The sequence below is a fragment of the Mobula birostris genome, chromosome 3, assembly GCF_030028105.1.
Source record: "Mobula birostris isolate sMobBir1 chromosome 3, sMobBir1.hap1, whole genome shotgun sequence".
Classification (NCBI taxonomy): domain Eukaryota; kingdom Metazoa; phylum Chordata; class Chondrichthyes; order Myliobatiformes; family Myliobatidae; genus Mobula; species Mobula birostris.
This window is the reverse complement of record NC_092372.1, coordinates 154,640,861-154,656,777: the sequence shown is the minus strand read 5'-3', so window position 1 is coordinate 154,656,777 and position 15,917 is coordinate 154,640,861. Positions and strand designations below refer to the sequence as shown.

General features: G+C 40.6%; 1 protein-coding gene across 1 annotated transcript in view; it reads left to right on the top strand.

Annotated features, from left to right (window-relative positions):
- tmem245 (transmembrane protein 245) overlaps positions 1 to 15,917 on the top strand; it is a 115,993-nt gene that overhangs the window by 74,230 nt on the left and 25,846 nt on the right. The window contains exons 10-12 of the mRNA XM_072253527.1: positions 4,278 to 4,376; positions 4,810 to 4,941; positions 11,086 to 11,208. Coding sequence (XP_072109628.1) covers positions 4,278 to 4,376; positions 4,810 to 4,941; positions 11,086 to 11,208 — 354 coding nt within the window. The remainder of the gene's footprint in view (positions 1 to 4,277; positions 4,377 to 4,809; positions 4,942 to 11,085; positions 11,209 to 15,917) is intronic.

Sequence of the window (15,917 nt, the reverse complement as noted above, 5' to 3'; positions counted from 1 at the left end):
CATAATGGGAATATAGCAATACTTCCGCTACCGAAAGCCGTTTGTAAAGAGTAGTTGTTTCCGGGTTGTGGGGTTTTACTCCTGGTCTTTTCTGCCCGGTGCGCATGCATGTGACTAAACGATTTAGTAGGTCGATCTTGCCTTTCATTAAGGTCGAGGTAGGGGATCTTGGGCTTAAAAAGGTTGGCAACCACTACTTTAACACAAGTAGTATTAACAACAAGAGTGATTACCTTAGAGCACGGATCTGTACATGGAATTATGATGTGGCCATGGGAAAGGCTTTGCTTTTGCAAGGGCAGGAAATGATGGGCCCATTGTTATGGGTGACTTTATCTTCCCTAATATGGATTGGCAGTTCCTTAGTACATGAAGTTTAGATGGGCCAGAATTTGTTAGATGTGCCGAGGAAGAATTCCTGACATAGTACGTTGGCAGTCCTACCAGAAGAGAGGCTAGACTGGATCTATTAGTAGGAAGTGAATCTGGTTAGATGATAGATCTCTCTGTGGGAGATCATTTTGGAGATAGGGACTACAACTCCTCCAACCTTTTGGCATAGCCATGGACGAGGATAGGAGCAGACAATATGGGAAAGTATTTAATTGGGAGAGGGCTACTTATGATGGTATTAGGTAGAAACATAAGGAATGTAAATTGGAAACGTTCTCAAGGAAATGCACAATGGAAGTGTGGAGGTTGTTTAGGAAGTACTGGCATGGGGTTCTGGATAGGTTTCGGTAGGTTGAGAGAACCATGGTTAACAAGAGAGGTGGACATTTAGTCAAGAGAAAGGAGGAAGCACATTTAAGGTTTAGAAATAAGAATGAAACGGGACTCTTGAGAGTTACAAGCTAGCCAGGAAGGAACTTAAAGAATGTACTTAAGAGAGCTAGAAGCGGACATGAGAAGGCTTTGGTGAGCAGGATTAAGGAAATCCCCAAAGCATTCAATATGAACATAAAAAACAGGAAGATGACTATTATGAGGATAGGGCCGATCAGGGACAGAAAATGAAACGTGCCTGGAGGTTGAGGAAGCAGGGGAGGCCTGTAACGAACACCTGCTTCAGTGTTCCCTAGGGAGAGGAACTGTGACAAGTGTGAAGTCAGATATATTAGGTGTTGTGCTGGAGCATGTTGAAAGAGACAGTGTTCGAGCTTATGAAAAACATTAGGGTAGACATGTCCCTGGAGATACTGTTTTGCCTCTATAAAACTCTAGTTAGGCCATACTTGGAGAATTGTGTTCAGTTCTGATCGCCTCATTGTAGGAAGGATTTGGGATGTTTAGAGAGGCAGCTGAGGAGATTTACTAGGATGGTGCCTGGATTATTTCTTGTGAGGAAAGGTTGCACAAGCTAGGGCTTTTATATTTGGAGCAACAAGGAATGAGAGGTGACTTAATAGGGGTATTTAAGATTGAGAAGCAGAGATAGTGTGGGCAGCCAGCACCTTTTCCTCAGGGAGGCAGTGGCCCATATATTCTTTTAAGGTTACTGGACACAAGTTTAGGGGAGCTGTCAGAGGTCGTTTTTTAGCGGAGTGTTAAGTACCTGTAGTGAGTACTGCTGGGAATGGTGTTTGAGGGTGATACAATTGGGACATTTAAGAAATTCTTAGGGTTTTACATGGATGTAAGAAAATATGGCCAGTTCTAGGCTCTTTAGAAGGGACAGCTTAGATTAATTGTGGAGTAGGTTTATATAGGTCAGCACAACATCATGGGATCATGGGCTCGTTATTATGCTATGTTCTAAATAATAGGGGATTAGTGCAAAATAGGTAGTTGATGGTCAACATGTGCCAGTGAGCTGAAGAGCCTATTTCTATGCTATATCTCTGTATGACTCTTAATAATTACATAAGTAATGAAGTTGCTCAAGATCTTGGGTAGTTTACTAATCTCAAATTTGTCACTATTAAAAGTTTTCAACATGCATGGAAAATTGCCTTCTACTCCTTTCCCTCTTTCCCCTGTTTTTCTTCCTCAAGTGCTGGTCCAGATCACAGTCAACAATCTTTCTAGTTTTACACTCCACAAAAGTGATATTATTTCTCTACAAATTAACTGATCAGTGATTAGCTATGAAAGAAACAGTGTAAATAAATATGCGTAGCCTGTTATGCTAAATGATTCTCATGGGAAAATATTTCAGTAAATGAACTTATTTACTGCCCATTATGCCACTGGTGCTTAGGGCAGCAATGAAGGTCCTCCATCTCTGTCTGTCCTTGCCCATCTTCTCCATTGTGCTCCAGGTGTGCTCAGGGTCCTTATTTCTGCCTGTACAGTACTGGACTAAGTTGTCATAGGTCTCCTGTGTTTCCTCCGCTCTTCAAGGGTCCAATGAAGTGCTATCTTGATGATGGTCTCATCACGTACCCAATCCATCTCCAATATTTCCTCATGATGATGGTGGCCATGTCTTCTTGATGACACTGAAGGAGTAGGGCATGGTTGGAGTTCTTTCTTAGCCAGAAAATACAGAGGGTCCTGGTATGCAAATGACGATAGCTTGGCAAGGTTGCTGTCTGTCATGCACCGGCGTTCTGACCTGTACAAGAGTATGGACTGAACACAGCTCTGGTAGAGTTTCACCTTGATGTGGATGCTGTACCTGGTTATTCCTCATATGCTGAAAGATGCTGCCTGGGTAGGTGAATCTGCTGGTGCTGGGTAACTCAGTGCCATATGGCTTGATGGGAGGAAGAGACCCTACTTTGAGGGTTATGGTTGCAGTCTTTCTCTGCCTGACTCGAAGTCCAGGTTGTCCACCAAGGTTACATAAGCGCTGAGTTTTTTCCTGTATGTGCTGGTATGTACATGTGAGTAACGTGAGGTCATCCACAAAGTCAAGATTTTCTAAAGTAGGGAATAAAGTCCACCTAATGCCTCTCTGCTTATCTTTCATTGTTTGCCTCATAACCTGGTCAACCACCGGCTTAAATAATACCCCTGACATCACACAGCCTTGCCAGAAGTCTTGACTTCAAAGCTCAAATTGTAGTCCCCAACTGAGCAAGTAAAATTAGTATAGAAACTCTGGATAAACTGGACGATTTTGAAAGGATCTTGTATATCTGCGAATTCACTGGAGGCTCCCTCTGTGGGTGTTTATCAAAAGCCTTTTCAAGTCCACGAAATTCATACACAGTTGTCTCTGCCACACACTGCACTGCTGTATGATGTTACGCAGGGTGAAGATCCGGTTGACACAGATTCTGCTCTTCCTGAAGCCAGCTTGCTCTTTCCTCAAGCACACATTGATTGCATCTGTAATCGGTTAGACAATGATTTGGGCGAGGATCTTGCTGGGTACTGACAAAAGTGTGATGCCACACCAGTTGTTGCAATCACTTAGCACTTCTTTCTTGGGGATCCTAACAATGTCTCCCTTTGTCCAGTCCTTGAGTACTTGCCCCATTCCTAGATTATAGTAAACAGTGGTTACAGGATGGCTGCTGCAACTTTTGGTTCAACTTTGAATCATTTGCCCTTCAAATCATTATATCCTTCAATAAATACAGTTGCATGGAAATTGGTAAAAGGCTAATCAAGAATCAGAATTTATCCCTTTCCTAACCAACTTTGGAAATCCTCTTTTTGGAACAGTGAACACATCAGTCATGAAGGGTGAGATGAAAATCAAAAAGCTGCAGATGCTGGAAATTTGAAATAAAATTAGAAAGTACTGCAAACACCCAGCAGTCAGACAGCGCCGCTGTAGAAAGAGAAACAGGGCTTATGTTCCAGGTCCAACGCCCCTTGTCAGATACTCAATGGATCGGGTTCAGGATTTTAATATTTGCAAGGTTATTTTCTCTGTGTGAAGCATTTCTAAACTGTGGAAACATCCTAATTATGTACCTGTCTTAAGCAGTGCACATTTAAAATATCTATCGGACCATGAACAAGAAAGCATCCAGTTTCCCAGATTTGAATTTTGCCTGTTCTCCCTCTTTTTCATCACTTAGTCTCTATAATTTTTCCTCTTTTTGTCCCAACCATTTCAGAATTTGTGTCACAACTTTTAAATTATATAAACCAGGGGTTCACCATCTGTGGTCCACAGACACCTCTATTAATGCTAAGTCTCCATGACATTTTTAAAAAAAGGTTGGTAACCCGATATATAAACTCTTAAATTTCTTCCCTGGGTCATGCATTAGTTGGTTCCTGAAACTTTTGGTTGATTTTTAAATTACTTATATTCTCATATCTCAAAATTGATCCTATTCTGATTATCTTGTGTTTGTATCTTCTATCTTGTTTAGCTTCATAAGATGTTGGGAGACAAGGTGAACAATACAACAGTTATAGAGAAGCAAGTTCTGGAGCTCTGGGATAGGTTATATCAAAATTGGTTTGTAAAGGTGAGTGTTGGTATCAAATGTAACTATATAAAAATGCTCATAAATATGGTCAAGAAAAAGTAATGAAATATTCCACATCTGTGATTACGGTCTTCCTCCTCTATTAATCTGCCATGATCTCAATTTCTCCCATTGCCTTCTGTCTCTAACCTCGTCCCTCATCTATGTGTTTGCCATCCCCAGGGCCCTCCCTGTATCCTCTTGCAGAGCTACCCCACCCATTTCCACAGGTCTTTCCCCTCCCACAAGTGGTTCTGCCTCTCGCTGCCACTTCCTTGGGATAACATATATATTCTTTCAAAGTGTTCATTTGCCAGATAGTTGCGAAGTCTGTGAGTGATCTTTCCATGTGGTCTTGAGCTGTTGCTAACTAATTTTCACAATGTTGTCTGTATTACTTATTTTGACAATCTACTTTTATTTCTTTATCTAGAATGTAACTCATTCTGGAAGGCACAAGGGGCACAAATACACTATCAGTCGGCAGAATAGTTGGCTTGGAGATATGTTAGACTGGCAAGATGTTGTCTCCTTTATTCATGAGAACATTGAGACATTTCTTTCCGTGAGTATCTTGCATGTTAATAGTTTAAAACAAGTCCTTGTCTTTCATTTCATCTACACAAAGTAACAGCAGTTTTTAAAATTGGGATGAGCATTATGCATTGTCTAGTTGTCCTTTAATAATCATGAGGATGGATGACTTGAACTGGTGAAGGTGTTACTGCAAAGCCATGGGAGTTTCTGGGATCTTATCTCAGAATATTTTCAGAGTTTTGGACAGTACTAAAAGAAACTCAGATATTTGGGATGACAAATGAATGTTTAAGATTTTCTAATAGGTGTGTCCTCACTACTGAGTTGCTGAAATTGATGTTGCTTTGGAGAATATGTATGAAACAAAGAGAATTGATCAGGCAATTGCTGTTGATTCCTCTGGAGGGACTGGACAGAATTGGGCTTTAGTCTAAGATCCCCCATGATGGGGCATCTCTCTCCATTCACTATGGTCAACTTTGTAGGCCCAAATTGAATGTTATCTTTACATGAGGTACTTGGGAGCCTTGACCTGTTGGGCTATAACAGGTGCTGGAATTTGGGATTAGGCTAGATAGATCTAGGCTATACACAATGGGTAGAATAATGTATTGTGACAGAAGCATATTAATATTTGATGCAGTGTGAATACATTTGCCCATTCTGTCCATGCCAGGCAGAAAGAGATAGTTGGATTAGCACCCTCCGTATCTCTCAGCCTGTTACCCTGTTGTTGACACTCCAGGTGTCTTTTTGAATCAAATCAAGTTTAATCTGCCTTTCAAACCATACATGGAAACAGTCAAATGAGACAATATTCCTCTGGGACCAAGGTGCATAACATACATTCAAAATAGAGAGAGAGAGAGAGAAAGAAAGAAAAAAACACACACATTGTTACGCAAGAAAACACATGTATAGTCCAAGTGCCTGAGTGACATGCAAATGGATGGTATGGCTCCGGGCAATCCAACCTGTCATTCCACCAATTGAACACTGGAGGGCAGCATTTACAGGAGCGACCAGCTCCCGCCCATGTTACACCACCTCCAGCGTCGTCTCACCTGGACGGCAGCAGGCAAGCCTGCTGTTTGAGGCCTAATCCTCGCTACAACTGAGGCGAGCTGTCTGTCTCATTGTCTGTCTCGCCACCGAACAAGTGAAACAGGCCTGCAGCTTCTTATATTATCACTGTCCAACAGGGTCTTGCGATCACAAGAGAAACGTCCAAGACAATGACTACTTGCTGCTTTTGTGCACCAACTCCGATGTCTTCAAGTAGCAGACAGCAACACGGTCTGCACCCAGCTCAGCTCCTCTGAACCCTCTCTGACCTGTCCGTCGACTTCTCCGAGCCGAGCACCGGCTTCCCCTTTGACATCCCGGCCGGCTGCTCCAAACTAATGCAGTAGACCTGCTGAGCTCATTGTTCCTGGAGTCCAATATAGTCTTACAATCATAAAAAAAATTTTAAAAAGAAAAGTGCACCTTCGGTTGGCCCACTGAGGCCGCTGTCTTACCGGAAGATAAATTCGTTTTAAATCCATTGAAGATTTCTGCCTCTTTCAGGACATTTTCAATGCGTCACTACTTTGTGCAAAAATATTCTTCAGTTTTAATCCTATTACTATTTACCTTAATAGTCACCATTATATTGATTTTTATGCTAAGTAAAATAGATACAGATTCAGGCCTCTTATAAATGTATTCTCAGTCCCTTTATTCTATTGAAGATGGCCCTAGTCTTGTACCTGATACTTCCCACAGTTAGAGTTGTATAGCATAGAAGCTGGCCCTCTGGTCCACCCTGTGTTTGCTAGCTATCAGTGCTTATCTATGCCCATCCCACATGACTGTATTAACTACTTCCTCTAAGCCTTGCTCATTTAAGTTCCTGTTAAGATGCCTCTTAAACGTTGTTATTGTTCCTCCTTCCACAACCTCGGCTGGCAGTTCATTCCAGATATCATCCACTGTGTTTGGAAAAGTTTACCCACAGATGCTCTTTAAATCATCTCCTTAATCCTATGCCTTCTTTTAGACACCCCTACCATGGGAAACCAACATTGGCTATCAACCCCTCTCATAATTCTACATTTCTCTGTCATGTCACCTCTTGCCTTCTTTGCTCCATAGAAAACAAGCCTAGTGTATCCAATTTTTCTAAATAACTCAAGGCCCCCAAACCAAATAACATCCTTTTGAATCTTTTTTGTATCCTTTTGAGCCTAAACAAATCCTTCCTAAAGTGTGGTCACAAATTGCACACAATATTCCTGGCTTGGCAATATCCTCAGAAATCTTCACCTCTAAATTTACCAGCAAAGTACTGCCAATGGAGGTACAGCAGAAATTTGCAGGATCTTTGTTAGAAGATCAGATCACAAAACTTCAAAGTACATTTATTATCAAAGTTTGTCTGCAGTATACAACTCTGAGATTCGTGTTCTCCAGACAGCCACGAAACAAAGAAAACCATGAAATCCATTCAAAGAAAAACATAACATAACCCCTATGCAAAAAAAAACAAATTATGCAAATAACAACAATGTCTTTGTATAATGTTTCCATCTTGATGTCATGTTACATCACTTAGGCTGTTTATTCTGTCCCTCTGACATAGAAGTAAGTTTCCAGTAAGATACCCATCCTCAGTGATACTCTTAAGTATTTCTGTCAATGAATGCAGTTCATCTCTCTTCACTACCATTTAAAAAATTTTATATTTTCAGTTGACATTTAATTAACTGCCCTGTCCCCTTGAGTTTTGGTGATACATAGAATACAAACCAATTTTCTATGAATATGCTATAATTTCACCAAAATTTTGGATTTTCTCCTGTTTTTTGGTGTTAATAATAAAAGATTTTTTTAAAAACTTCATTTTAAAATAGTCTATGAAGATTTTTTAATGGTTCTGAAGAATCTCCTATGTTTCGATTGCATTTTACATTTATTTTGCATCATGTTTGAATATAATGATGCCAGTAGGGTGCAGCACATAGCTATAGCTTAACTTGATGTTATGTTTTAGATATGATTCTCATGTAATTCTGTAAATTCTACATTGTCATTTAATCACAGTTATTGCAAAAGCATATTAAAGCATTAGTCATAGATATTTGACAGCAGCCAATCAGAATGGAGTCTGATAGAAGAGGTGACTCAGACAGGTCGGCGAGTGTGCATTAAAGGCAGCACTTCATGTTTGAACAGTGGCCAATCAGAGTGAAGTGGTGACTCACAGATCAACAGGTGTGCATTAAAAAGTAGTGCTTTACGGGAGTTTCAGTGTTTGAACAGTGGCCAATCAGAGACTGGGATTCATTAGCAAGGGCAAATAAAAATAAGAAAAGGGCAAGTGGAGCAGCCGTTGTTGGAGTGGACAATGCTAGAGTAGGCATTTAAGGCTTCGGCAAGGAGAAGAGAGGCTTGAGTGATAGCAGGTGAAAAGATGCAGGTGGATTTTTTTTTGTTTATTCATTGTTTCCTTCTTTATAATTGCACAGGTAGAGCATTTGGGATGCCAGGCAGGATAGTTGAATGCTCCTCTTGCAGAATGTGGAAAAGCAGGGAGACCTGTGTCTCCAGGACTTTACCTGCAGGAAGGACATCCAGCTGCAGCTTCTAATACTCCGCTTTAAGGAGTTGGAGTTAGAACTGGATGAACTTTGGATTATTTGGAAGGCTGAGGGGTGATAGAGAGGTAATTACACTCAAGGTGCAGGACGTAGGAAATTGGGTAATAGGAGGGTGAAAGGGTTTATACAGCTAGTACCCCTGTGTCCATCCCCCTCAACAACAGGTTTACCACTTCAGTCAGGTCTCTGGCATTGAGTCCAACTCTGTGGCTCAGAAGGGAAGGATGGGGGGATTTCTTAGGGGAACAGAAAGGAGTTTCTTTGGACAAGAATGAGATTCCACAATGCTATGTTGGCTCCCGGGTACCAGGGTCCAGGACACATCAGATCGAGTCCTCGGCATTCTTAAATGGGAGAGTGAGCAGCCAGAGGTCGTGGTCCATATCGGTACCAATGGCATAGACAGGAAGAGGGTTGAAGTTCAACAGTGTGAGCTCAAGGAGTTAGGTGCTAAGTTAAAGGACAGGACCTTCAGGGTTGCTACCCATGCCACGTGCTAGTGAAATGAAAAATAGGAAGATCACATGGTTAAGGAGTTGGTGTAGGAGTGAGGGCTTCAGATTTTTGGATCATTTGGCTCTCTTCCAGGGAAGACGGGACCTTTACCAAAGGCATGATTTGTACCTGAACTGGAGGCGCGGGGGGGCAATACCTTAGCAGAAAGGTTTGCTCATACTGCATGGTAGGGGATTAAACTAGAGGTGCAGGGAGATGTGAACCAGAGTGCCAGAACAAATGGTGGAGTGATTGTAGAGACAGATATTGTTAAGGCCTCAGACAAAGACAGGAATCAAAAGGTTGAGCATGGTGAGACTAATTTTCCGAGCTGTGTATCTTTTAATGCAAGAAGTATTGTATGAAAGACAAATGGAGCTCAGGGCATGGATCAACACTTGGAATTATGATATTATAGCCATTAGTATGACTTGGTTGTATGAGAGGCAGGACTGGCAGTTCAATATTGCGGGGTTCCATTGTTTTAGACGTGACAGAGTGGAAGGAATTAAATGGGGAGGGGGGTCACATTACTAGTCAGGGAAGATGACATGACAGTGCTCAGAACAGACTGGAGAGCTCGTCTAGTGAGGGTTTATGGGTAGAATTGAGGAATAAAAAAGATATGACCGCATTACTGGGGCTATATTACAGACCACCCAACAGTCCTAGGGATTTAGAGGAGCAAATTTGTAGAGATATTGCACACTGTTACAAGAAACATAAGGTTGTAGTAGGTCATTTAACTTTACTCATTTGACTGGGACTCTTATTGTAAAAGGACTAAATGAGATACAGTGTGTCAAATGTGGTCAGGAAAGTTTCCTTAATTAATACATAGAAATCCCAATGAGAGAGTGTGTGCAATATTTGATGTGCCATTAGGGAATGAGACAGGGCAGGTGGCTAAGTTTATGTAGGGGAACACTTTGCATCTAGTGAACATAAAGATATTAGTTTCAAGGTATTTATGGAAAAGGATAGATGTGGAGCTCGGTTTGAGATCCTGAATTGGAGAAAGGCTAACTTTGATGGTATCAGAAAGGATCTGGTAAGCGTGGATTGGGACAAGCTGTTCTCTGACAAAGGTGTACTTGGTAAGTGGCAGACCTTCAAAAGTGAAATTTTGAGGGTACAAAGCTTGTATGTGCCTGACAAAATAAAAGGCATGGGTAATAGGTTTAGGAAACCTTTGATTTCAAGAATTTTTGAGGCGCTGATTAAGAGAGAAAAAAAGGAGGTGCATAGCAGTTATAGGCAGGTAGGAACAATTGAGTTACGAATGAAGATATCTGGGAATACAGATCTATAATTCTTTGAAAGTGGTAGATAGGGTCGTAAACAATGCTTTTGGCACATTGGCCTTCATAAATCAATGTATTGAATACAGGAGTTGGGATGTTGCAGTTGTATAACGCATTAGTGAGGGCTATTTGGATATTGTGAGCAGTTTTGGTCACCTGCCTGCAGGAAAGATGTAAATAAGATTGAACGAGTACAGGGAAAACTTAGAAGGATGATGCCAAAACTTGAGGACCTGGGATATAGGGAAAGGTTGAATAGGTTAGGACTTTATTTCCTAGAATGTAGAAGATTGTGGGGACATCTGATAGAGGCATACAAAATTATGAGCGGCATAGATAGGGTTGGCTGTGTTCTCCATTCTTTTTATTCTGTTATTGTAGACTAATACTCTGGAAGCTTTCTAGTGCTTTCAAAGTTGTGTGTGACCCTTAACTTATTGACTCTCTGTCTGGAGCCCACTTCTTTAATATTGGAGACAATGCATATTTATATAATTAGGTGAGTATGCAAAAGGTATAACATAGAAAGATGTTCTGATTGATTGTTGATTTAAATCTTTTAAACCAAAGGTCCTGTAGACTTTTGAATTTAATTATCCAATCAGTTCTGTAGTTTCAGCTTCAGCTGCACCATAAAATTGTGTAGCTGAATGCTGAGGCCTGTTGGATTGCTTCTATTATTAAGGGAAACGAAGCAAATATTTCTCACATTTTGTATTTGCATTCCCTTAGATACTGGAGTCTCTGTGGATTGTGATGAGCCGAAATGTGAGTTTGCTGTTCACAACTGCCACCACCTTACTGACGGTTTTGTTTCACAGCGGTACAGCGCTCCTCAACTTCGCCCTTTCCTTGGTGAGAAATTACTGATGAGTTGTTTCTAAAAATAGTACTGGAATGAATAAATAAAATTATACTTGTTCTATGTATCATAGAAAGATAATAGTGAAATATTTTCATTTTTGTTATCACAAGAACATTGTTTTCCAGTCCCGTGGATGGTTTTGCTGCATTGTACTAAACCATCGGAATAGTAACCCAGTTTCATAAAGGTGGTGCTCAATAGCATGCATGTAGCTGAGGGAGGAAATGTATTTTAACAAACAACTATGGTACATTTAAAACTGACCACCTGGTTTGGTTTATTAATGCTCCTTTATGACAGTTCTATCTATCTATATATATATATGTGTGTGTGTATATGTGTATGTATATGTGTATGTATATGTGTATGTATATGTGTATGTGTGTGTATATGTGTATGTGTGTGTGTATGTGTGTGTATATGTGTATGTGTGTATATGTGTATATGTGTAAATATGTGTGTATGTATATGTGTGTATGTATGTGTGTGTGTATGTGTGTATGTATGTGTGTGTGTGTATGTATATGTGTGTGTGTGTGTGTGTGTGTGTGTGTATATATATATATATATATATATATATATACACACACACATTCCTTACATGTGATTTTCTCCAGTCCTGCGAGAATAAGTTGTATGCTCCTTGTATTACAGAGCTTTTGATATAAAGATCACCATTCTTCTCGCTCTTTAACATTATTTTCAATGCTGTCGATAGTATTTTAATATTGGGCATAGTAGATGACCACCCCAAGTCTCTGTTTTTAGCTTTTCGTCATTTAAAAATGTGCTGTTCTTTCTATTTTTGTGTCCTTCAGCAATAACCTTGTGTTCACCTGCATTGGTATCCATTTGGGGTTGGTTTGCTCATTAATTCAATATATTGATATTTCTCTGTATATGGAAACATAAAATTATTCTGCTTATAATGAAACCATCCATGCCATCAGCTAATTTTGATTTGTGGCTTTCTGTCCTATTATGTATGTCATTTGTGAACGTTATCAAACATTTTAGCCCTGATGCAGACCACTAAAGAATGGCATTAGTCATCTTCTTACAATTTCAACACCTTTCCTTAACACCGGACAACAAAGATTTTGCTTCCCGAATACATTCGGGTGTATCATAGATCTTTGGGCTGCTGGTCATGAAAATCACCATGAAGTTTCCTATCACACATCTTTTTTATGGAATGGCCTATATTTGTTATTTCAATTAATAATTCAAGTCAATTAAAATGTTGCCCAAAATGTAGCTATAAAGTTTTCTATCTTGTCCAAGCAAGCCTGGGAGTGTTTTGGGTTGCCAGCATGACCCACAACAATGGCATCTTTGTATTGCTTCTTCAGCCTGAAAGCTGTGCTTCCATACAACAGCAGTGTCCACCCTTCAACACCAATGGGCTGTACAGTACACATGAAGATAACACCGAAATTTGTACGCCTTGTTGAAACACAAATAATGATGGAGGCAGCAGCCAGAGAACTGAATGATAATAAATGAATTGATCCACTTGACCCGAAACAGGAGTGTGTGGGCCATGGCAGTCAAAGCTCGAACTGGACATGGCACCTGATGATGATGTTGAAACACATACAGTACAGCGACTACAACTAGAACATCTGTGGTGATCTGAAAGTGTAGCACTGTCACTAGGAATGCAGCTCAGATACATGAAGTAATGTTGTTTCATTTGCGAATGGGACCACTATGCTAAAGAATCTCATTACATTAAAAAGGATTGACCACTCCATAAGCAGTTGGTTCAAGGTCAGAAAAGTATGGCACATAAGTCACTTGCAGACCCAACAAAGATATTTTAGCTCCCCTCCCCATATAAAACTGGGACTTAGGAAAAATTTTGTGAAAGCAATGACCAAGGAAGGTGAAGGATTTTGATATCTGAGACGTGTTTCCCAGAATAACTGATGCCAAGATTAAGGAAAGTATTTTTGTTGGGCCACAATTCAAACAGGTTATCAATGGTAAGCAATTTGAAGAATTCTCATGGGACTGAAGAAAATCACCTGGAAGGAATTCAAGGATGTTCTTGAAAATTTTCTTGGCAACTATAGAGCACCAAACTATGTGTGGCTGGTTGACAACATGCTTCAAGCATACAAATCCATGAAGTGCATTTTCTGCATTCCCATTTAGATTTCCCCTGCAAATCATAGCGCTGTCAGTGATGAGCAGGGTGAAATGTTTCATCAGGGCATTGTGGTCGTGGAGAAACGGTACCAGGGCAACTAGAATCCATCAATACTGGCTGATTATTGTTGGACAGTTAAGCAAGAGGCCTCAGACACAGAGTACAAATGAAAATCATCAACAAAACATTTTTAGTTCAGTGAACTATTGCAAAGTGTCAGCACCGTTATGTAATTAAATGCATTATATTCAATAAAAGTTAATTTTTTGTTTCTCCAAATTCCTATGTAATACATGTAGTCTGAAATTATATTTTTATTCGGCTTCAAGCAGTCTATCATAACCACAAAAAATACTGAGGAAGCAACACTCTCTGAAAAAAGTTTGCTGTCCAGGATAATACATTTATCATCTCTTGCCCTTAGCAAATTTCCTAAGCAGGTTAATGATTTCACCTCAGTTCCACAGGCTTATGCTTGAATTAACTGTTTCTTAAAGGTGACTTGCATATATATGTTCCTAGCAATAAACTTAAGAACAAGAGTCCCTCCCAAACAAGTGTCTTCAAGAAATGAACCAGTAAAATTTGCAAATAAATTTCTATTGTCTTTGATATGGAAGCATAAAAAAACCTTCCGGTAAGTACTTGGATGTCAAAGGTACAACTAGTGTTATGGGTCTTTGGAAAATAGTTTGAAGTTCAAAGTAAAATTTATAAGAGTACATACATGTCACCACATTCAAACATGGGATTCTTTTCTGTGGGCATAATTAGTAAATCTATAGAATGGGAACTGTTAACTGTAAACAAACTCTGCAAACGCAGATGATAAATGATCAGCATGAAATAACAATATAACAGAGTCCTTACGTGACTGGAGTTGTTCCCTTTTGTTCAAGAGCCTGATGGTTGAGGGGTAGTAACTGTTTTTGAACCTGGTGGTGAGTTCCTGAGACACCTATACCTTCTACCTGATGGCAGAAGTGAGAAAAGAGAATGGCCACAGTGAAGAAGATCTTTGATGGATGCTGATTTTCTACGGCAACATTTCATGTAGATATGCTCGATGGTTGGGAGGGTTTTACCCTTTATGTAATCCACTACCTTTTGTAGGATTTTCCACTCAAGGGCATTGGTGTTGCCGTACTAGGCCGCAATGCAGCCAATCAGCACACTTTCCACCACAAATTTGCCAAGGTTTTCTATGACATGCTGAACCTTTGCAGGCTCCTAAGGAAGTAGAGAGACTATAGTGCTTTCTTCACAATAATATTTATATGATGAGTCCAGGACAGGTCCTCTGAAATAGGGACACCTAGGAATTTAAAGTTACTGATCCTCTCCATCTCTAATCCGATGATTACTCCCTCATGGACCTCTGGTTTCCCTCTCCTGAAGTCTACAATCAGTTCCTTGATCTTATTGACATTGAGTGAGAGGTTGTTGTTATTACAGCACTCTGTGAAGTTTTCAATTTCCCTCCTGTATGCTGATTCATCACCAGCTTTGCTACAGCCTACGACAGTGGTGTCATCAGCAAACTTGCACATGGTGTTGGAGCTGTACTTAGCCACATAGTCATAGTTGTAGAGCAGGGGGCTAAGTACACATCCCTGTGGTGTTCCTGTGCTGATGGAGATTGTGGAGGAGATGCTTTTGCCAATCCAAGCTGACGGGTCTACAAGTGAGGAGATCCAGGATCCAATTGCACAAGGGAGTATTGAGGCCCAGGTCTTGAGGTTTACTGTTTAGGTTTGAGGGGATTGATGGTGTTAAATGCCAAGCTGTAATTGATTAAGAGCATCCTGATGTATGCATTTTAGTATTCAAATGTTCCAGGGTTGTGTGAAGAACTAAAGAGATAGCATCTGCTGTAGACCTGTTGCTTCAGTAGGCAAATTGGAGTGGAACCAAGTCACCATGTGGACAGGAGCTGATATGCTTCAACACCAGCCTCTCAGAACACCTCATCACTGTGGATGTCAGTGCCAATGGATGATAGTCATTTAGACAGGTTACCATGCTCCTCTTGGGCACTGGTACAATTGAAGCCTACTTGAAGCAGGTGGGCACCACACATTGCCGGAGCGGGATGTTGAAGATATCCATGAATACACCAGTCAGCCAGTTGGTTGGCATGGGTCTTCAGTACTTGGCCAAGTACTCCATCCAGACTAGATGCTTTCTTTAGATTCATGCTGCTGAAGGAGGCCGGCACATCATCTTCAGATACTGAGACCAAAGATTCATCGGGAGACATTGGGAGTGTGCGATGGTTCCACCCTGTTCTGGTGGTCAAAGTGAGCATAGAAGGCATTGAGCTTAACTGGGAGTGCAATTCTGCTGTCCACTATGTTGCAAGATTTAGCTTTGTAGGAGGTTATGGTATTCAAACCCTGACACAGCTGTTGAGCATCCCTCATAGATTCCAGTCTAGTTTGGATTCCAGTCCACTTCGCCCGAGAGATGGCTTTCTGGAGATTATACCAGTACCTGTAGCATTCTTGATCTCCAGACTTGAATGCCTCTGATCTGGCTCTCAGC